Source organism: Caretta caretta, chromosome 7 (assembly GCF_965140235.1).
Source record: "Caretta caretta isolate rCarCar2 chromosome 7, rCarCar1.hap1, whole genome shotgun sequence".
NCBI lineage: Eukaryota > Metazoa > Chordata > Testudines > Cheloniidae > Caretta > Caretta caretta.
This window is the reverse complement of record NC_134212.1, coordinates 104245390-104268954: the sequence shown is the minus strand read 5'-3', so window position 1 is coordinate 104268954 and position 23565 is coordinate 104245390. Positions and strand designations below refer to the sequence as shown.

The following is a 23565-nucleotide window of genomic DNA, read 5'->3' as shown; positions in this document are numbered from 1 at the left end:
TACCTGGACAGAATAGGATTCAATAACAACAAATCTCCATTGCTGAGATCTCACCCGAGGAAAAGTTGGTTAGACCACCCCTAGCTGGGACTTGTAAGCCAGCAGAGTCTGCTGGAAGAGAGGCTAATCCATCTGCTGCAGTACTTCTTCCCTTAGTGGTGACCAGATGATCCATGTGCTTCATGCACATCTGAGTGTGCCCTGCTAGTGCCATGTTACTGACTTGCAACATCGACCCTGTCAGACCATGCACCCGCAAACAGGCCTTCAAATAAGGATTCGCAAAATACTTTTCAGCAAAAGCTAAAGTGTGCTGACCAGCCCTTGATAAAGTTCCAGACTACCCAGTTCCCTTGTTTTAGGCACCATTGTCATGACACTATAAACACAAGGTTACAACCATGTTAAGAAATCCCAGAAACTAGGAGGAGAGTGCATCATCCCCCACTAGTCCTACAGGGAGCAAGATAACTTAGCCCCAGACTGCTGTCTTTCCATGGTGTCCTCCCTCCAATGCTGGGGACCTCAGAGCAGCTGCTGATTGCAGCAGCCCTGATAAGCAAGGCCATGGCTACATAACTCGTAAAAGGTGCAGGGCCTCCATGCTGATGACCCCTGGCCTGCTGATTTCCTGTGATCCACAGGGCTTGGAGGTCAACCCTAGGGCTTGAACAATGGGGAGAGCAAATCCCCTAACAGAATGACTGAGGACAAACTTCCTTGAGGAGAATCTGGTAGTGTTTACATCCCTGGGTTTTCTTGCAGGAAGGTGTAATTGAGTCCTAAGTTACTTGCCAATAGACAATTAAAGGGTTATTTTGTAAATTATTAGGTGCTTGTTGTCTTTGGAGTATAAGATCCTCAAGAACAGAACCTGTTTCAGTTTTATTCATTGTCTTTTTAAAAGGTATCCTGCAACAAACATCATGCAGTAGCATTAATAACTGTAGTATACAGGATGCAACTTTAAGTGATTCAGTCAGTATTTCCTGTTTATCAGCAAGCAATGGATGATGTTTCTGGACTACACTTCCCCTACTTCTTTTATACCATTGTGTACGCTAAATATGTTACTCAGATTGGATTATAGACGTTGGTGTCTGCCAGAAAGACAAATAGTTTAAAAGAGGGGTCTAAATTTAGTAACTGGCAAATAGTTGAATTCATCTTATACTAATGCTGTCGAGGGAATAAACGCAACCATCAGAGAAACTTATGCTCATCTCTCTATTCCCAGTCGATTTTTCTGCCTTTTCCCCCCTTGAACAGTAAGTTTCATATAAATCTGCTTTCAGATGTCTGACATATTTCACACTACGAACGTGCTGAAAGTTTAAAGCTTTCTGAGTGGTATACTGCAGGGAACCTGAGCAGATTTCCAAATCCTCAAGCAGCCATAGTTTTATTTTTGAAAGAAGGAACGAGCTGAACTGCATATTTTCTATGGCATAATGATATTACATAGTTGAATCTGAACGCTATACAGCTTGGCTTAGTGTACACTCAATCATGCTAGAGAAAATTGTGACAGAGAAGGTCAACAATTGTTTTCTAATCATTCTCTTCCACTTTTCCTTTGGGACATGTCTATACACAGTCTTGCACCTACATCCAAAGAGCACAGCAACACCAGAGAGTTTTAGCATATTTTTATGATGAAGTTCTGCTACCAGCATTGACCACTATTCTTGAGAAGAGTAATTAAAGATTTCACCTTGTGAGGATTTTCAATGCACTTAAGCAAAAACTGATACAAAGTAATTCCCTCAGCTGTTATACTTCTGCAAGTCTATCTCAGACTAAGGAGTCAAGCCACTATGGACCCTGTGACAGGGTCAGGCCAGATGGCTACAGGAGAGTGATAGAAGGCAGATATACTAGCCCCAGGTTGAGTAGGTCCCTTTTCCCTGGGTAAGGTAACAGGGAAGTTTCCAGAACAATCAAGAACTTTCTGGAAACAATTAAGGCAGACAGGCTGCTTAGAACACCTGCAGCCAATCAAGAAGCTGCTAGAATCAATTAAGGCAGGCTAATCAGGGCACCTGGGTTTAAAAAGGAGCTCACTTCAGTTTGTGGCATGTGTGTGAGGAGCTGGGAGCAAGAGGCGCAAGAAGCTGAGAGTGAGAAGGCATAGTACTGGAAGACTGAGAAGTACAAGCATTATCAGACATCAGGAGGAAGGTCCTGTGGTGAGAATAAAGAAGGTGTTGGGAGGAGGCCATGGGGAAGTAGCCCAGGGAGTTGTAGCTGTCATGCAGCTGTTACAGGAGCCACTGTAGACAGCTGCAATCCACAAGGCCCTAGGCTGGAACCCAGAGTAGAGGGTGGGCCCAGGTTCCCCCCATCCCCTCCCCCAACTCCCTACTTGATACCAGAGGAGTTGAACTAGACTGTGGGTTCCACCAGAGGTGAAGGTCTCTGGCCTGTTCCCTGATCCACTAGGTGGATCAGTAGAGACTGTGGGGATTGTTGTTCTTCCTTTCCCCATGCTGGCCAGTGATGAGGCTAACTGAGTGAACGGCAGATTTGAGCCACGAAAGTGGCCAAACTGAGGGTTGCCGTGAACCTCTGAGGCGAGCAAATCCGTCAATAAGCGCAGATCCCACCAAGGCGGAGGAGGAACTTTGTCACAACCCTTATATGTTTACTGGGCTGAGTCATAGTGACATACATATGTACAACGTCCATTGACCCAAATGAATTGTAGAGCAGAATTGGAATCTGATTTTAACTACTATTTTGGGTAAGGAATTTCTTGTTTAAATAATGTCATTCAGTTCAGACACTTTGAATTAAATCAACAGAAACATAAATCAAATGAGACATTTATGTGGTGTGCTGTGATGTCATGTCCCCTTACCCGCATTAAAGATTAATTACTTAAATCTTAATCATGAGGATTATAATTGGGCACATCTTGATTTAAATTTTCTTTGAAAAAGAATGTATGTTAACATCAGCTGAAAGTACCTATAGTGCTAAATTTTCTCCTGCCTCAGATAAACTATAAACCCTATCTAACATGGACAACTATATAACCACAGGAGTATCTTTATAATGTTTCTTCATTAACACTAATAAACTAGTATTTCTTATTACAAATAAACCTCCTTTCTTTGAAGGACAGAAACCAAAAAATTTAGATCTGGTGACATAGGAGTCGAAAGGTACAGCATGAAAATTGTATATAGTAGCATGGATTATTCTACTTTTAGCTCCATGACTGCTACAATTTTTGCAATATTTATATAAATGCTTCATAATATTTTACTACCATGCTCTCCAACCATTATCGAAGCAAATATTTGTGCTTATTGAGGTAAATAGGCAACAGAATTGCAAAGCAACCTTCACAACAGATTGTTTTTATTGTAATTACAATTATTTACCGTGATCTGTTTTAAACCCCAAAATGTGCTCACAAACAACATGACATTGAAGCCAAAGCATAAAACGCTGTTTTATATGCTATCGGCTACCCAATGTGGTTTTGTGTGTGCACGCACGCACGCAAGTCCAATACTAGCCTTTCACAACTTGTAAACAACTGACTTTTAAGGACTTTAATGGATACCAAATTATCCATACTCCAGCCCTGGTTGAAATTAAAGGGAAAAAAAACTAACTTGTTTCATGCTACCTATGTGGCCAAATTCTGCTTTCAGCTACTAAAGTGCAGCTCTTATTATTTCCAATGAGAGTGGAATCTGACCCGTGAAGTTTTAGATGCAGCCGTTCTTGAGTATTGAAGAAAGAGGCAATTTAGAATACAAAAGTGTCCTCTATAAACCTGACCACTGACTGAATGAAACAATTTCACTTATTCCAAGTCACTCTGAGCCATATTTTTGAAAGATATTATGCCATAATGTAAAAGTATATCTTGAATATGAAAAATAGCAGATATAACACTACCCAAATACTTGTTTAATAATCTGATTTCTTAAACATGCTGGGTGGTATTAGTTACTGACTTCTTACATTTTGGACTTCTGCTGGCTGACGTATGGTGAAAATCACGGTCTTTTCTTAATGACCATTATTACAGTGGGTCATCAAAATTAGCCATATATTTGATCTGGACTGATCAATCTAGCTTTTCCATTCCCACCACACAGTGCTGTTAGTAGATGGATAGTCAAGGAAGGCTTGAATGATAAGGCAGAGAACAGGACTTTTTAAAAAAAAATCCAAATGAATGTTAGTATCGCGGTTAAACACTGATGAATTGTCAAATTTCTGGAGGACTATTACAGCAACATGTGTGGTGCTTCTACTCAGGTAAATGGCAATTCTACAGGTGAAGGGCTTTTTTGATACCAGCAGCGAGATCTTGGGGAGTAGGGTTCTCTGCGGTGCAGCTCACTGGGATTCCTTCAGCTTCCATTGCTTCAGCTGTTGTTGGACCTATAGCAGCAAACTGAAATGACAAATAACATTTCTACTCTAATATGATCAGATGTGGTATTAGCATCAGCTCTTGCTACATTACCTCAGTGTCTTTTATCATTCTGCCCTGCCTCTAATCAAACTTAATGAACACGACCAAATGTAGCTGCTTTGTAATGACTTAGTAAAGCTTATGGCTTAGTTCACTGGTCCAAACAGTTAAAAATCCTATTGTTTTCATACTCAAAGAAGATAGATTCGAACATGCATCAGCCTTGTCAGTGCCAATTCAAGCAGGCACTTATTCTTGGCTTATAATAATCATGAGAAAATCAAATTCTATCCAAAGGAGGAAATGGATTGGGGAAGTCAGAAAAAAACACCTCCTTCTCAGGAAAAATGTCCCTGCAAAGGCTACATCACCCTAATTCATGTTAGGTGATCCTGTTGCAGGTGCTTGGCTTACCAGTAAGATGCAACAAGTCAGTATCAGTCAATCAGAGGGAAGAAGGACAAGGCTGATTGTAGTAATGTTGGGTAGTTATACAGGAATGCAATGTGTAGAGATTGCTGCTTCTGAATCATTTACAACTTTGTGTTTGTCCCACACACACCCATAAGGAGAATCCTACTATATGCTGAGTAACTCACTTTGTGCATACATTCCAGAATGCTGTAAACTTTGCTAGAGAGAAAGTTATGGGGCCCTTTTGAGCAAGTTCAAGTTTCTCCTAGATATACTGAATCATCAAGTCAGTCATTCACCAACAAATCCCTAAGGTACATCTTCAGAAACTGCCAGCGCCAGCTTTAGTAGAATCTTCACTGAATGCAAAGAAAAATTTAAAATCTCAACAGGGAGCACAGAGTTTAAGGTTATATGTAAGAGTATTTGTACTTCCTTAAATTTAAAGCCCAGAAACCCTGTAAGTAATTGTAGTTACTAACTCCAAGTCCAGCAGCACCTAGAGTTCATCTAATGTATCTCTCGTCGTCTTCATGCCACAATAAGAAATGTGTTGATATATTCACAACAATAATGCACATGAGATGCTGAAAGAATTGTTTACTTCACGCTGGTTTCCCCTTCAGTTGCTTTTTAAATTCATAATTTCATCTGTTTATTGGTGGATGATTTATTTCCACATTCCCTGGAAACTCTGTAGTAATTCCCAGCAACTGATGTGATACATAAAAATGATGATCCAGTGCATACTTCCCTGCTGTTGAACTCATCCCACAAGCTGCTTGTGATCCCGGGATACAGCCTACTGATTCTTTTAGCCTACACAAATATGAATTCCTATCCCTCTTACTCTCTGCTAAATGCAAATACCACCACCTAACACCATGAAAGAGTGTACAAAGGTTTGTCTCCCTGAAGAGGAAAAACAATATAGCAAACAACTTAATTTTCACTGTCAAGTTTCACATGTTATGATTTTGTTAGTCCGCACTGCAAGCGTGGTAACACTAGAGATATGTTGGGGCCTGTGACAGGGTATATAAGACCCTCTGAGGGCCCTTGCTGGAGGCCTCGTGGCCCTGCCACACCTTGCCCCAGTAAAGGGCAGTGGAGAAGGTCCTCCGAGCTGTCTAGCGTGGCTGTGTAGGACACAGCCAATCAGTGCACACCAGGTCAACATAGAATCATAGAATATCAGGGTTGGAAGGGACCCCAGAAGGTCATCTAGTCCAACCCCCTGCTTGAAGCAGGACCAATTCCCAGTTAAATCATCCCAGTCAGGGCTTTGTCAAGCCTGACCTTAAAAACCTCTAAGGAAGGAGATTCTACCACCTCCCTAGGTAACGCATTCCAGAGTTTCACCACCCTCTTAGTGAAAAAGTTTTTCCTAATATCCAATCTAAACCTCCCCCACTGCAACTTGAGACCATTACTCCTCGTTCTGTCATCTGCTACCATTGAGAACAGTCTAGAGCCATCCTCTTTGGAACCCCCTTTCAGGTAGTTGAAAGCAGCTATCAAATCCCCCCTCATTCTTCTCTTCTGCAGGCTAAACAATCCCAGCTCCCTCAGCCTCTCCTCATAAGTCATGTGTTCCAGACCCCTAATCATTTTTGTTGCCCTTCGCTGGACTCTCTCCAATTTATCCACATCCTTCTTGTAGTGTGGGGCCCAAAACTGGACACAGTACTCCAGATGAGGCCTCACCAATGTCGAATAGAGGGGAACGATCACGTCCCTCGATCTGCTCGCTATGCCCCTACTTATACATCCCAAAATGCCATTGGCCTTCTTGGCAACAAGGGCACACTGCTGACTCATATCCTGCTTCTCGTCCATTGTCACTCCTAGGTCCTTTTCCGCAGAACTGCTGCCTAGCCATTCGGTCCCTAGTCTGTAGCTGTGCATTGGGTTCTTCCGTCCTAAGTGCAGGACCCTGCACTTATCCTTATTGAACCTCATCAGATTTCTTTTTTTCTTTTTTTTTTCTTTTTTTCATAAGAAGAGCTGCAGGGCCAGAGTAAATTCCAGTTCTTTGCTAGAGTTAGAGGAGCGTGGATGGTGTGTGGTTGGCTGAGGGACCTTGCAGGACCTCTGATGAGGTAGTGCTGCCAGAAGCAGGAAGAGTGAGAAGGAGCTCTGGTGCTGTCGACCACAGTCCTCAGCCTGGAGCTTTGGACTTTGAAGTTACTAGTTTATCTTTTGGACCATAAAAGTGTACCCAGAATCAGGATTTAGGCCAAAGTCTTTCTATATGGTCAAGTAGATTTATTTCTTTTGTTATAAAAGGTCTAAACTAGAGGGTAATCCAAATCCAAACAGCCCCCACTTTTGGCAAACTATGACTCCAGATCCAACCTCTATAGCTGGTCCCTGTTTGAATAATGAGCTGATTCAAACCCCATACATTTTGGAAAAGTTCGTATTCTGATCTGAACTTTACAGCTCATCTCTAGTGTGAATGTAAATTCCTATAGGAAGACATTTCTTGTGTCATGAGGAAAAACTATATGAGAATTTGGGGGACTGAAGAAAAAATTCCCTTCAGCTCAAGTGTATCTTTCAGCTTAGGTCAGAAAGTGGACCAGAAAAGTATGTGTCCCTGTTTGTCAATTATCATCCTGAATGTGAAGAAATGATTCATTTGATAATAGATTACCACAGAGAGGCAGCTCAAATTCATATTGCAGCGAGTCAAACAGAAGTAGCTTTATCTTTGTAGTCAGTTGCACTTCATTTCTCCCTAACCCCATGATGGAGGACCATCTCCATAATAGGTGCACCTTGCGACCATTTCCATTATTTTCTGAAGGTACCAACCTTATGTAATTTATACTCTAAGAACGGACCTATGTTGTACAGTTAGTTTAATTTGTGCAATGATCTTAAATGCATAAAGGAAATGTGATGGTAGAACTTTTAATTTTTTTTAAAAAGAAGACAAAAAAACCCTAATTCATTATCATTCACTTAAAGTGCTGTGGTAGAAGGAATTTTCAAACTGAAGAGGTCAAAGTTTAAAAATCTATTAATGAATTACTCATTTCTAATACTGTTAAATACACAGATTTCAACAAGGGATTTACAAAAGAAAGAGGTAGACAACTCATTTTAACTCGCACAAGGAATCTAAGATATTTAAAAAAAAAAGAAACATTGTCTTTGCACTAATTAGCCACTTTCAATGTAAGATCTCAAAGCCCTTTACAATGGCCAGTAAACATTATAATCCGTATTTTACAGACAGGTAAACACAGGCAGAAAAGCGTGGTGACTTGTCCAAGGTCCCAGAGTAATCGAGTGGTAGGAAGGAATAGAATTTACCTCTTCTGATTCCCAATCCCTTGATCTAACCACTAGACCACATGCCTCCCCACTATGTTTTAACACTTATTGGATACTTTACCTTAATTTGATTAATAAAATCACCAGAAAACTTCTGAATGTGCTGGAGACAAAATCTGACACCCGATGGACTGAAGAATGTGATGCTTGCTGGAATACCCTGTATAAAAGTAAAGAAGGAACAGCAGCTTGGAACATGTTTCTCTTGGCTCTAACTGCATATCATAACATGTTTTCATATCAATCTCTTCAGCAGTCTCTCTATGTAGGCACCATGCTGTCAGCTGAGAAGTGCTGAAGTCAGCCAACAGGAGAGATTTACTGAAGACAGTCTGTGGTGCCTGACCTGATGCTGATAGTCTGCCAAGACTGCACTACACAATGGACCAACTGAAATTCAAGTGTTGTGTGTTCGTTTGTTTTTTTTTAACCATCCATTTTCCAAGGTCATGAGACGATTGTGAGCTCTTTGGTGATAACAATATGGGGATCAGGATGTTTCCTTCTTTATTAATGACCCAGATGGGGCACCCTTTGGATTCTCTTACTCCCGTTAAACAGAAAACTTTGATACATTATTCTCCTAACTCCCTTCACAAACATGTCCGTTCTGGACATATTCCTGATGCCTCCCACCCTGCATGTCCTCCCTGTTCACCCTAAACTCTCCCAGTCACTCATTTTCTCTCTCACGACCAACAAACTGGAATAGCTTCAACAGGAGAGATTGAGAGAGACCCACCCTAGAATATCTATAGCCCAGTGGTTAGGGCACTCTCCTAGAAGGTGTGACCACTGGGCTACTGCTATAAGGAGACTACCACCTCCTCTATTTTTCATGCAGAAGGGCTGACTTGACTTAGGTGCTTAACTCCAGAGAAGAGTTCACAGCTGTGAATCCTGAGCACAGATAGACACCTAATTCCCTTTGAGGGGTGGGGCTTAGGCCACACCCCTCTCCTCAGCATTTCCTATTTACTAGCGTAGGCAACTCCCCATTCAGCATACTGACTTCAGTGAATTCCTTATTAGGCACTTAACTCTCCCCATGTATTGCATAGGGAGCCTGGATGCCTAACTCAGGGTTTTGAACTCCAGTAAGAGGCAGAGAGCCTAAAAATTAGGCATCACAATGCCTAAGTCCCCTTTGTACACTTTGGGATAGAGTCCCCCCACCACCACCACCTTATATTTATGCAGGGCACTGCACATTTAACCACAATAGAAATATCAAAATTTAGGAGCTAGAAGCTTATAATAAACATTGTATTAGCTTAGCCTTGAATGACAAGAACGAACACCTCTAATTGCAACAGGAAATGAATTCCATAACAAGGATACAAAATTACAAGATGTCCTGGCTGCTACTTACTCACATTTATGACCTGTAGAAACCATATGATTTGATAATTATGACTTTAATATTCATCTGGAACATATAATTAGCACAACATAGCAGCAAGGCTAGGGGGACCACAGCCATTCAGGACTTTGAATGTAAGAAGAATTTCAAAATCAATACGTAATTTAACAGGAAGTCAATGCAAACAACGTGCTCAGGCAAGCGAGTGTCTATAAGTATGCAAGGCTGCATTCAAAATATGCTGAATCATAGATATAATGCAGGTTCCTGCAAATAAAAACATTCCAATAATCTAATCTTGAGAAAACAAAAATGTGTATCAGTGGCTCCAAATCTATTTTGCTATCCACTGATCTCAACCTAATCACCTTTATTAGATGGCAAAAAGAAGCTTTAGTATGGATTTTAAGAAACAGATATATGTGAGGATAGGGTATCATCCAAAATCTTTACACTTAAAATGGAATCAGTAACACATTCTCAAATAGAATAATCAGCGTACGAACATGGCTCAGCCACCATGGAGAGCTGATAATTAGTGCTGAATTCAGATTCATAAAGTTGTAGCAAACACATTCAGTGACAGAGATCGTAAATCTATGGCCATAAGTAAGTAAATCATTAAATACCGTTAGTAAATTTGTCTCTGATGTGACATGATCTAAAACCAGACTTTTTCAAAATTTCAGTTTTATTAAGCAGATCAAAAAGAACAAGGTGAATATGTAATTGTTTATAAAATAGTTTTCCCCAGTAATACTGATACAAAATATAGCTTGGAAACTGGGCAAAAATTTGAAAGGTCCATCAAAGGTTGTTGTATTTTTTCCCTCCCACAGAGGCATTATTATCTATATATTTTAGGACTTTCTATAATGTCTGTTACCGTAGTATTTAAGTGCCATTGTATTTACTGAAATTTTCTGGGTTATTTCTCCAAATTTAAGGACCGATTCACTATATTCAAAAGATTAAAGCTATAGCCAAGGGATTCTTCTCACAATAATATCTCGTACAGATAACCGAGGGAGAAAGTAGTACGTTTTTCATCAGGTTTCATATATATATCAGAAAGCTTTACATTTACACTGGTGACCACTGACTGTTGCATACCTGTTGTGAGAAATAATTCTTCAAGGATTCTTGGAGACTGGGATGTTGAGCAGTTTGATAAACGGTAAGGCTTTCCAGTGAAATACCTGTAATTAGAAGAGAGAAAATACATCAGCAACTAAACAGGATTTTAATAGCTCCCATTATTCCAATACAACATTATTATAATATTGATTGCATTAAAATATATTACTTTAAAGCCTAAGATGTAGGAATATTTCTTTTAAAAAATTCCTGGGCACTTCGTGTTACAAGATGCAACTACAGTACTTTACATGTCTAGAGCATTTTTAATCTGAGGATCTCAAAGCACTTTACAAACACCATTTAAGCCTTGCAACGTCACTGTGAATAACATAAACATAGTAATTGCCATTTTACTAATGGGGCACTGAGCTAAAAAGAAGGATCAAATTAGCTTCCCAATGTCAGAGATGGACTCAATAGCATTGCTGGAAGGAGAACTGAGATCTCCTGATTCTCAGTCCTGTCCTCTAATCTCCAGACAGTACAAATCCAATATATACAAATCCATGGATGGTTCACAATGAAGAATAAGCCTTTAATCTTTTACTATTACTTTGAGGAAGGGTGGGGGTTTCCACAATAAGTTAACAAATTAAAATAAAGCTCTAAAGGCTGCAACAACCTTTTTCTTTGAGTACTGTTGGAAGAACTTCTCTTTTGAGAGATCCACAAGGAAAAAGAAGAGGTGATGAATTAGGTGTTTCCCCTGTAAACAAGCACATTAGCAAATTTAAATCATGGTTACATTTTTAACAATTGGCACAAATGACACTTTAAAATGTCAAATTTTGAATATATACTGAAAATGCAGTATGCTTCATCATAAGTGCATACAAAACTAAGATCACTGAAAACATTTGTAGTTCAAGCCACGTCTGCAATTCAGAAGGCAGAGGCTATTTAGCATGTAAATTAAAAATGATTCCATTGCTGTAGTGTGAATACATTGGCTAAAAAGATCTGGCGAAAAGATAAATTGCATTCCTATATTCTATTTCCTTTGCCTTTCAATAGAGAATACCAAGTAAAATGTAAGTTATCTCCTTCTCGACAGTCACTCCCCAATTTTCAGAAACATACTTGATTTGCTATTCAAAGGCTTAATCCAACAGAATGTAGCTGCAGCCATCTGAGCCGTGGATAACTCCATGATAGGTCATGCTATGTAGAGGATAGAACAGGCAATCGAAGAAAGAGACAGAATGCTTTGCAAAGGCATTCCAAAACTACCTCTAGCAACTCCTACTCCCTTTACCATGGTGTCTCAAAGGAGTCTCCCCACCCATCCTTACCCTTTGAGGTGGAGGGCCCCCATCCCTAATTGTTGCTATGCTGGGAAGAGCTTGCTTACATCAGTTGAAAGAGCAGGAAGGCTGGTCTTTCCTGGTTGATTTTTGGAGAGGGGACAATCTTTGATTTGTATGTTTCTGATGCTTGCTTCTTCATGACTGATCAGTTAAATGGAGACATCAGCTCAGAAGGAGATGATACATTTGGACTACAATCTCTCTAAGATCCTTACCCACACAGCTATAAGATCCTATAAGGCACTATCAGATGGTTTTTCAGATCTCTATGTTGGCATTTTTAACGGTCTATTACTGGAATCTATGTACCCACAAACCCTATCTGATATGGCAGGCATGAAAGTGAAGACTCATTCCAACAAGAATGACGGCAGTGTTTGTGAATAGAAGCTCCCCACTGGATGGGAATGAGATAACATTAATTTAATTAATTTAAATTTAGGTCATTGCTTCAGAAAACTGTTGCTGTTTATTGCAAGTGGATTGTGTACTTATAAAAAAGAGGTGAAAGATAAGAGAGGAACGAGGGATATGATTATATTTCTCTGTAAAATGGTAGCGTGCAGAAGCCTGAATCAAGATCAGGGCCTCACTGAGCTAGATGCTGGGGGAAAAGTAAGTAAGTAAGTGTGTGTGTGTGTGTGTGTGTGTGTTTGTGCGTGTGTGTGTAAAAAATCTGGATCACTATTTCAAGGTTCACCAGAAGGCCAGGTGTATATGGGCAGTCTTCCCAGTCTTTTTCTATGCTACTGCCCATCACTGCTTTCTGCTTAAAACAAGACAGTGGTTTGGCGGGCGTTTGGTTAACATTTTGAGTGCTTTTAACAAAAGTAGTAACACAGCTCCCTCCACCATATTACGACTTGAAATACTACACCATACTCGATATTCTAACCAAACTTCCTGTAGTATCTGTTTCTAAATAATGGTTTTGCAATTGTTATTTTTACCGCTGAAAAGAGATCCCAATTGGGGAATTAATATTTTAATGAAATGGGGGTCCATGTCAGAAGCAAATGAAACTATGGAAATTACCCATCTTCCTTTTTTCCTAAATGGAACAACAAACTCCTTGTGATTTTTTTCAGCACTAAACAACATCTGAGCAGTGGACATATTCTAATAAAGATTGTGCACACATTTGCTTTTTTATAGGATACTTAGTGTAAAAAATATACTGAGGCACACAACGGTCTGAGGCAAAATTCTGCACAACTACATTACTCTTTTTTAAATAAGTGAGGTCCTTAAAGAGAATTTTCTTCAGGAGTCTATCAGAACAATAAACCACAGATTGGGTTGTTTATTTTAAGCACTGAAAGGAGATTCTTGGTTTTCAGCATTAAGCACCAGAGTTGCCTCTGGGGAAAAAACAGACACCATAGTAAAAATCAAATCGAAGGACCTTATTAGCAGTCAACACAGATTGATCTGAATATCCTAATTGAAAACTGAAGTTTTATTAGGACCCAGAGACATGTTTGTAATAAATTACAGGAAGCAAAAAATTGAGATAAAATGCAGAAGAGTATTCTGTGAGATAAAGGCAAAATACATTAATATCACTCCAACCAAAGCTCATGTCAGTTAATTGAAATGCCAATGTGATATCTGTAAAGTAACACTAATCCTTTTTGACTTGTGTTTACAAAGCAAAGAATAATAGTTCGATAGCTCTGTATCAATATACAATGTAACAAACACTGGCCCCAGAAGCATCCTCCAACTTACATAATCAACACTACAAAGACATTAAATTCTAATAAAGCTAAAAAGATTTGTCTTGAAAACAGACTGAAACTACCTATTTAATTAAGGAGCCATTTGATCTATTCTCCTGATTAGCTAAGCCAAAGTCAGCACCAAAGACATAGAAAGTGAATAACAAAAGAAATGTAACCACTTCAGGGTTTTTTTTCTGAGCTGACAGCATATATTTATGACATACAATCTTCTGCTCTATCTAGATTTAGTTTTCTCATTTAATTCCTTATTTGTAATTTTATGTATAAGCAAAAAGAAATAGTTGACTAATAAGTGCATAATGGAAAACATTGATTTAGGACATTATTATAATTTAACTCTTACCTCAGAGGTTGTTATAAACAATTTAATAAATTGATTGCCCCTATTTATACCCAACCTGATAAGACTGAGTTTGGTTATGTTTACATCAGCAACAGGAGTCCCCACTGATTGAAATTTTCTATATTGTTACGATACATTCAGGATTGCATTTCTTGCAAGTGTACTGAGAGTCCTGCAATTTTGTAGTATTCTAAAATGTTGCTTGTGATTTAACAAGCTGCCCTCAGCCCAGGAATTTTTCCCAAATTGGTGTAAAAGGTGCAGTTCCTGCTTTCCTGCTGGTGGCTTCCAGAGGCTGCTGTTGGTTCTGGAGGTAGTTCACCTGCTCTCACCAGAAGGTACTGTTTTCTATCTGGCTGCCTCTATCAGTACCAGCTCCCTCCTCTGCACTGCCCAAGTGTGTGCAGAACAGGGAAGCAGCTGCCGGGCCAAGAAGAGTGAACAATAAGCTGGGATAAATGTATCAGCAGAGCAACCCACTGTCCCTCCAACCCACAGAGAACACACGGGGAGAAAGAGAAGGGGCTTACAGAGGGGGGAGTGAGACAAAGTCTATTGGGGAGAGGGCAGTGCTTTTAATGGACACACCCAGGTGGGGGCAGGTTATCTTCCTAAAAGTAATATAAGCAGCAGCCAAACCAAAAATCTCTTTAGATTTAATTTAAAACAAAGGGCTAGTTTGCGCTCCCTCCTTTTCATCACTTTTGAACCAGCATGGTAGTCAATCCTCTATTTTTTCCAGGGCTGCTGTTGTACTCATTGCAATGGTACAGTCATTTATTGGGGTCAGATAAAGACTTCCTTTTCTGTAATACAGCACTGTCTTGGAGCAATCAATAGAGCTCTTAAAGGTCATTTTTCTTTTGTGCAGTTCAAGTCTTTTCTTATTATTGGATTTCCTAAAAATGTCACAATTCCAGGCACTGGAGAGTAATCTGTGGTATTACAGATCTTTTTTTTTTTTTTTTTCTTATCTTGCATATATCCTAAATCTATGATTTTTTTCCACATTCTCAGATCACATGGCCCAGACATCTGTCCTCAATTCTTTCAAATTCTCTTCAAAATGCACCTTTTCTGCAAAATCCACAAATACTAACCTATAATCCAAAATTACAGTTACCCACACATTTTAAAAAAATAATCTCAGAGAAAACCTTAAATAAAAATAGAAAACCTATTGCATGATCTTTAGGACAGGGACCATGAGTTGTTCTTTTATGCCTTGTGCAGTCTTGTATAGGCCAAAATATTACTACATTTTTCATTTCCAGAATTTTTTTTATTTAAGTCCACAGCTATTTTTCTTGATTATTAAGATGATTCAATTTATTTAAAAAGCTGCTTATGCAATTTAACAAAAATATTGTAGCCTCTCTGTAAATAAAAGTTTGACAGCTCTAATCCCACTTTTTCATTTAGCTACATAAATTTCTGTTGTGCGTGAAAGACTGTACTAATAACCCTCCACCCACAACAAATTTTATGTCCAATGGCCAAAAAATAATCTGTCTAGGTTCTGACCCCGTGTCCATCACTACAGTATTTTAGCACCTCGCTAGAAGATACATGTAGTCAGCAGGATGATAAGGTGTGGTCAAGTAATGAAGTATTTAAGACAGCAGCTACAGTAATTCACCTAACATTTAGAATAACTGCACTAATCACCATCTGTGTTTCTGCATCTGGCTGCCCAAAGGTGGACCATTTTCATTTTATTGGTTAGATAAAATGACTTTTCAAAGCCTGGGTCATTGTCAGTTCTATTGATGGATGCTGCCCGTGTACCGAAACCAATGTTTTCTCCCCTCTCCCACAATGTTTGGAGCAGAAAGCTCTCATCTCCCTGGCCTGTAAAAAGCAATTCTTCAGCTGAATGGCTATCTCCCCCAATCTTCAATTTCACTATCTCTTTGAGACTCTGCAGTGCAGTTTCCTTAACTCCCTGATACCTTGCATTGCCGGCAGAGGGACAAACTCAGTATTCAGTGGACTTAGGGTACAGAGCACCTAGACACTGGGTGTACAACCTTATAGAGCTTCTACAGCTGGCGCACACACACAGAGCTCAATTTAGCAATAAATCTCAAAGCCTTTTTAACATTAATTCCTGCCTAAATCTGTTGATCTTCTTTTGTTAAGTATCTCATCAAGCAGATATCAATCTGAATTTGCACACACTTTAAAGTCAGTATGAACATCAATTATGAACTCTCCTAAACACTATATTATCAGAAGTTCTGATGCCAGTCTCACTTCCTTAGCAATTATCTCTTATGGCATAGGTTTCTCCTAAGTCTAGAATCCCAGCTGTTTGATCATGAAACATCTCTGTACAGCTTGTAGTTGTTCTATCTTACAGCTGCCCAATAAACAATAATCAGCCACCAGGCCTAAACATGTTTCTCAAAAACACTACTACAGGGAAAATTGATACTTTAAATTTCTGATTATGGAGCTGGTTGGTTCCCCACTATTTGTGCATACAATACATAACAATTTAACATCATGGCTATATGCAATGCAGGTCAGTATAACAAAAACTAATAAACACAGTACCTAAGCTTTCTAAATTAGCATTTTGCACTGGCTTTTGCACCAGCTGACTTGAAATCACATAGAACAGACAAGAGTTTGATACTGTTAGAAGTAGTTAGTAGTTCCGCATTACAGCTTTCACCATAACAAAAGCGAAGTTCAGCTTTCCATTGGAACCTTCCTCCCACCCCGGCTTTCATAACTTTCTCAAAACAATTCTCGTTTGGGACTTGTCTGGTTAATTGTGAGGGAGAAAGGGTTATCCCTTTATCTACTTTTGAATCATTGGACAATGGGGTGAGGGGCGGAATGCCAGCCTCATTTGGTTTGGGGTAATGTCTAATTCTGCAGCAAGGAAAGTCAGTATCAAGGGGACATGGAATACCAGTTGCACCAAGATACATAAACAGGCAACATCTGCAGCTCTGCCTTTCATTATGTTATGAAAGTCATGGCTAATAGGGTCAGTAAATGCCACTTTGTCTGTTGGACCATAAAATATTTTATAATTATTATTACCATTTACTTCCTATAAACTAATATACTGATTGGATTCTGTATAGCACAAACCTATTTCTCCAAAACATGTTGGGGACATCTGAAGCATTCCAACAAATGGTGTTTCAGGATTCTACTGAACACCTCTACACAGACTATGTGCAGTACTTTAAAATAAATTTAAATAAGTTTAAAATAAATTTGCCTTCATTGAAAGATTTCTGCATACTTGCGCAAATGTATCCAGCTAGTTTTTCAGCATTTCCACACTTTTCTCCTTGTGGAGCAAGGCCAATCTCCTCCACTGTAAGAAAAGTAACAAAGAAATATATTGTTTGACAGAATGTGACAACCAATCTGAATTTATTTTCAGAAACACTTGAATGGAAAAAGGAGATCCAACTTGATCCATCTTTTTCTGAACTTCCTTTAGATTTTCTTGAATCATTTTTTTAAGTAACATACCACCTAAGGATTTGATCCTTGATCACACAGAGGGAACTGCTTTAGGAGAGCAACATGGGGGATAATTGAGTATCTAAACTTCACTCTGGAGCCTGTTTGTGGGTAAAGCTGCAAGTCTATCACGGAGGTCACGGATTCCGTGACCTCCGTGACTTCTGCAGCCGTTCTTGCTGGCTAAGGCTGCCCGAGCTGGGCAGCCCCAGAGCCAGCAGGAGCAGTTTGGGTGTGTGGGAGGGGGCTTGGGGCAGGGGGTTGGGAAGGGTAGGGGGGAAACTTACTTCAGGGTGGGGAGCTCCCACTGGCATGGCCCTGCAGCTCCTAGGCAGCGCAGGGGCCGGGGGGGCTCTACGTCGCATGCCGCCCGTGCCTGCAGGTCCCACCCCCACAGCTCCCATTGGCTGCGGTTCCCAGCCAATGGGAGCTGCAGCAGACGGTGCTTGTGCTCCTCTGATGCCTAGGAGCTACAGGGACACGGAGCCGGGTAGGGAGCCCCTCCCAGCTCTGCCAACCCTCCTCTCTCCCCGCCCCCGACCTCCTAGCACCAGCAGGGGTCCCGGGCCGCGTGCATCAGCCCACCTCCCCCCCAGCACCAGCAGAGGTCTCAGGCCATGCACCTTGGCCAGGCTCCCTTTCCCCCAACACCAACGGCAGTCCTAGGCCGGCCCCCGCGCACTGAGCACCTGCAGCCACCCACCCAAGTTTTAGTCACAGGTTGTCATAAATATAAAGGGAAGGGTAAACACCTTTAAATCCCTCCTGGCCAGAGGAAAAACCCTTTCACCTGTAAAGGGTTAAGAAGCTAGGATAACCTTGCTGGCACCTGACCAAAATGGCCAATGAGGAGACAAGATACTTTCAAAGCTGGAGCGGGGGAGAAACAAAGGTTCTCTTGGTCTGTGTGATACTTTTGCCAGGAACAGAAAAGGAATGGAGTCTTAGAACTTAGTAAGTAATCTAGCTAGATATGCGTTCAATTCTGTTTTGTTTAAATGGCTGATAAAATAAGTTGTGCTGAATGGAATGTATATCCCTGTTTTTGCGTCTTTTTGTAACTTAAGGTTTCGCCTAGAGGGATTCTCTATGTTTTGAATCTGATTACCCTGTAAGGTAGTTACCATCCTGATTTTACAGAGGTGATTCTTTTACTTTTTCTTCAATTAAAATTCTTCTTTTAAGAACCTGATTGCTTTTTCATTGTTCTTAAGATCCAAGGGTTTGGGTCTGTGTTCATCTACGTAAATTGGTGAGGATTTTTATCAAGCCTTCCCTAGGAAAGGGGGTGTAGGGTGTGGGAGGATTTTGGGAGGGAAAGACATTTCCAAGCGGGCTCTTCCCCTGTTATATATTTGTTAGACGCTTGGCGGTGGCAGCAATAAAGTCCAAGGGCAAAAGGTAAAATAGTTTGTACCTTGGGGAAGTTTCAACCTATGCTGGTAAAAATAAGCTTAGGGGGTTTTCATGCAGGTCCCCACATCTGTACCCTAGAGTTTAGAGTGGGGAAGGAATCTTGACACAGGTATTTTTAGTAAGTCATGGACAGATCACAGGCCGTGAATTTTTGTTTAGTGCCCGTGACCTGTCCATGACTTTTACCAAAAATACCTGTGACTAAAACGTACCCTTAATCACGGTCCCCAAATTTACAGAGGGCAAAGGTGCCCGTGTTGGCTTGCTGCACAAAACAGAGTGCACTCCCTGTGATTGCACCTGTGCTCCTGCTGAGCATATAGACATAGCTCATCAGGTGTGTAGCTCCCCTCTGCAATGCAGGATAAAAAACTGAAAACCAACAGTACAATATGTCTCTTATTTACCATAAAGGCATATATGGTGGAAATCCCAAATTAACTAAAAAGGGTCAGATGCGACTGGCTCAAGCTTCCTTTCGGTCCATATTATTTTCTTTATCTTGACTGGTACTGTGAACTGTGACCTTCTATGTGCAGTTAAATTAATCTCTTCTGCACTTCTAGAAATTAAATCCAGATTAGCCCCATGCTAAGCAGCCATTCAGGATCAGACTGTATCAGTCTTTTTATTTAATCCATATATGCTAAATATCACTAAACATTTTAGGTCTCTTGCACAAAAGCAAAACATCTGATGCAAAGCTAAGCTATCTTTTGTCTCCTTGAGGCTCTCATATACATCCTGGTAGACTTAGTGAGATTTATACAGTCATACTGAGGGGAATGAAACCCCGTATCTAGCTTTGGAGTCTTGCTTGTCCTCATGGGCATGCGATTATAAGATATTTTTTGCAGGGAACTGAACAATTGCTCAGGCTATGTACTTAAACCAAATTGAGGTGGTATAGGCAATGAGATAGGTGCAAGCAATCACATCACATAGCTATTGACACCTGCTAATGAAGAACATCATGCAACTTGTAACAAAACAGTTGCCATATAAATTCATCTTCTAATTCAAACAACAAAATGTCATCTAGCACACTGAAGTTTACAAGCAGACCGGGTTTAAATGAAATTAACATATCATTTAAAATGTGCCAAACTAACAGGAGGAAAAAAACCCACAGTCCTGTACACTTCAAATAACACAATATTGATTTATCCAGCAGTACCCCAGCTAAATGTCAAATGTTCTACACTTTCTGATTTAGACTTTGGTTACCCATAACACTAAAAACCACACACACAATAACTAACAGTAGCAGAAAAAACTGAGAATCAAACTGTGCTGCTTGTCTCTTTATAGGCCTATGTTGCATCTTGTTTACCTATGTGATGTAGTATCTTAATAGAAGAAATGTAGAACTTGCATGGGACACCGAGGTCAGACTTAAACATAAACACTGAGTTAAAGAGTTATAACCAACGTATCAGGCCAACGAACAAACAGTGAATCTACACATTAGATAAAGTGGTTAAAATTAATTCAGCTAACCGTATACTGAATAAGTCATTTATAAAATAAAGATAAAGTAAATAAATAAAACTGATATTAATAAAACTGAAAAAGTGCAGTAAACTCCAATTAAGAGAACTATATAATAGCTGATTTGTGCTACCAGCCTACCGCTGCTTTGAAATGCTTTCAAAACAAAAACAAAAGGCAAACAACTTAGCTATCAATTAATAGGATTTCAACATATGGTAGAAGGATTCTTTGTCCACAGCATGAGTTATTTGTACAACATAATTAAAACAATGTATACAATTTCTTTAAACTCTCTGATGGTGGATCACAACATAGAAACAATGGGTGAAATCCTACCCCCTTGAAGTCAATGAGAATTCTGTCACTGATTTCAATGGCACCAGCATTTCATCCATACAAAATATATATATAAATTCAATACCTGTTTTTTTTTTGACTAATCTTTTAAATCACCGTTAATGTAATCGCAATTGCATTATAATAGGGGAAATAACGTGCACCCCAGGGCCATATCCTTAGCTGGTGTTGTTCTGATGATATGTATAAAGCTGACTTTTTAGAAACTTTCACTTGTTAATGAAAAGGAGCTTCTCAAGCCTTTGTTCTGTGCAACCTTGAGCTAAGGTTAATGCTTCAAGAATTGTACTGAAGAGGTTGCTTTGTATAAGGGTTTCTTCTTTAATCTGGCTTACCTAGAGAAGCTGTAGCTTTTCCTACAACATACACTGATTTGGTATTCCATTTTTCTTGTAGAGAATTTCTCCAGGCTGTAAAACATTACATTATGTGTAAGCATTTGGCAATACAGCATAAACACTAGAGTATTTGGACTTCTGCCCAAAAGATTGCTTATTTATCTTGAGAAATCTGTGAGCACACCAAAATACTAATAACCAATACTACACTATAAATGTCAGCAATTCTACGTGTACAAAATAAAGATTTTAAATCAGATATATGGTTCACTCTAAAAACAGTCTATAACATGCTTCAAAAAGCTTTGGTTGAACAAAAACTGTTTTCAATTACTTGTGTTAAGTAGTATTTTTAATGGATACTTGCATGGTACCAGATCAACTGTAACTTGTAATGCTCATTTATATTTTGACATTAACTAGGAATAAAAACTCAGTTAAACTTGCAGAAGAAAAAGAATTTCAAAGCAAAAAGTGCATGATAAACTGATGAATTTCAAATTGCGCAATAAGGATATCCAGTATAGATTCAGTCATAAAACTGAAATCTTAGACATAGAATAAATCCAAGATTTCATGCCAACAAATCAAAGAATGGTAAATAAATCCTATATTCATGCACTGGAATACTTCAGTATACAGCTCTATTATTTTATAAAAATAAGACGACAAATGTATACGCTGATTGTGCTTTGAATAAAAAGAAAAAGAGATCTATCAATATGGAAAAAAAATATCCTAGAGAAGCAGACCCCAAAATAAAGTGGCTAGGAAATAGCTTTTCTTTCTAAATATGTTAGTTAAATTATAGCTTCACACTGAGCAATGTTGTTCGGCTCCAGCCTCCTCTTCCCAATTCCTGAAAAACTGATTGAGCAGAGATAGATCTGATAGGTCTCCTATTATAATGCCTTATATAAAACAACAGTACAGACTCACATGAAATATATTGAGTTCATTTCTGCCCTTCAGTTTTTTTAAAAAATGGCTTAATAGAAATAGAAAAGATCCAGAGAGAGTTGTGCAAAAAAAAATAATAAAATAATAATAATAATAATCAGAAGAAAGGAAAGCCTTCCATATAAGGTGATATTGAAAAGATTGAGACTGATTAGCTTACATGGGAGTCCGAATAAAAGGAGACATGTTTGATGCTACACACCTTGTATTCAGACCCTACACACTATTGTAACAATCTTTGTACAAATATCTTTGTGAGGTTTCATTTCAAAACTAATAACACATTGATCATTAACATTTTTGCACGATGTATGCACAGAGTGTGTACAAAAAGTTATGAATATATGCTGGAAATATGACTAAAGTGTGTTTAAACCAAGTATGTCGAGGGAGATGGTAAACAGGTCTGCCTTAGACAAAGGAATGTGTATTTGATTCTCTGACCAGCCTGTTCTTCAGGCAAAGACAATGAAGGTCCACTTTTACATATTAGGTAAACAAAGCTGTTAAACTAACAAGACGGGGAAGAAAGAGCATGGAGCTTCCTTTATGACCAGACTTCATGTTGCCTTCCTTGTAGTTTGAAAAAACTTTATTTTGAGGGGTAACCCTCAGAAGAATTCATTTAAAAGGTTTATTAGTCTATCAAGACAGGGGTCTGAACCTCAAGTGATAAGCAATTGAATTAACTGATTGTATACAATATTACTATATTATAAAAGTGTATAGAGTGAGGTCTTTTTATGAAACCCCATGACACAACAGTGATTAATATCAATGTGAACTGTATGTGTTAACAGTACAAAAGAAATTATGGATACTCATTGATATTAGGCTTTCCTGTCTGTGACCAAAGGGAGAAACATCCTTTCCCCCAGATAGGAATGCAGACAGCTGTCTACCTGTCTCCAATTAAATTATGCAAGGTGTGACCAGATATACTGGAAGTTCTATTTACCTAGATATCAGCAAGAGGAAGGGAAGACCACAGGAAAGGAAAAACAGCATGAGCTCATCCTGCCTCTTGAAACAAGTTAATTGAATTTAGGAAAATATAAGCAAGGGCAGAAGTCATCTTTGGCATCCATCACTAGACAGACAGAAGGGAACAGCGCTCCTGCAAGCTGAGAACATGGATCCTTCCACCGAAAGACGGGGGGTGGGAGGAAGGAAGGGTGGAAGTCTCTGGAAACTGAATATAGGTGAGAAACCATGTTGAACAAGGCCTGTACCTTTCTAGTTTTAGACTTTTAGCTGTGTGTTTTCACTTTTATTTGCTTGTAACCCTTTCTAACTTTATTCATTTACTTGGCATCACTTGGCCTACGTCCTATGTTAATAAATTTGTTTTATTTTTACTATAAACCAACTTAAGTGTTGCGTTTAAATGGAAAGGTGTATTTACCTCAT

At 39.3% G+C, this 23565-nt stretch overlaps 1 protein-coding gene across 12 annotated transcripts in view; it reads right to left on the bottom strand.

The window, feature by feature from the left end:
• Nucleotides 1–3349: 3349 nt before the first annotated feature.
• The window catches only part of UROS (uroporphyrinogen III synthase), a 35974-nt gene continuing 15758 nt past the window's right edge, over nt 3350–23565 (bottom strand). For 5 of the 12 annotated variants that reach the window (XM_048856721.2, XM_048856723.2, XM_075131020.1 and 2 more), the window contains 6 exons: nt 21193–21267; nt 17340–17438; nt 11326–11409; nt 10677–10762; nt 8262–8360; nt 3350–4420 (listed from right to left, as the gene is read on the bottom strand). In XM_048856721.2, coding sequence (XP_048712678.1) covers nt 4295–4420; nt 8262–8360; nt 10677–10762; nt 11326–11409; nt 17340–17438; nt 21193–21267 — 569 coding nt within the window. In that variant the 3' untranslated portion in view covers nt 3350–4294. The remainder of the gene's footprint in view (nt 4421–8261; nt 8361–10676; nt 10763–11325; nt 11410–17339; nt 17439–21192; nt 21268–23565) is intronic. The other 7 variants (XM_048856726.2, XM_048856720.2, XM_048856729.2 and 4 more) reach the window with 5 other exon arrangements.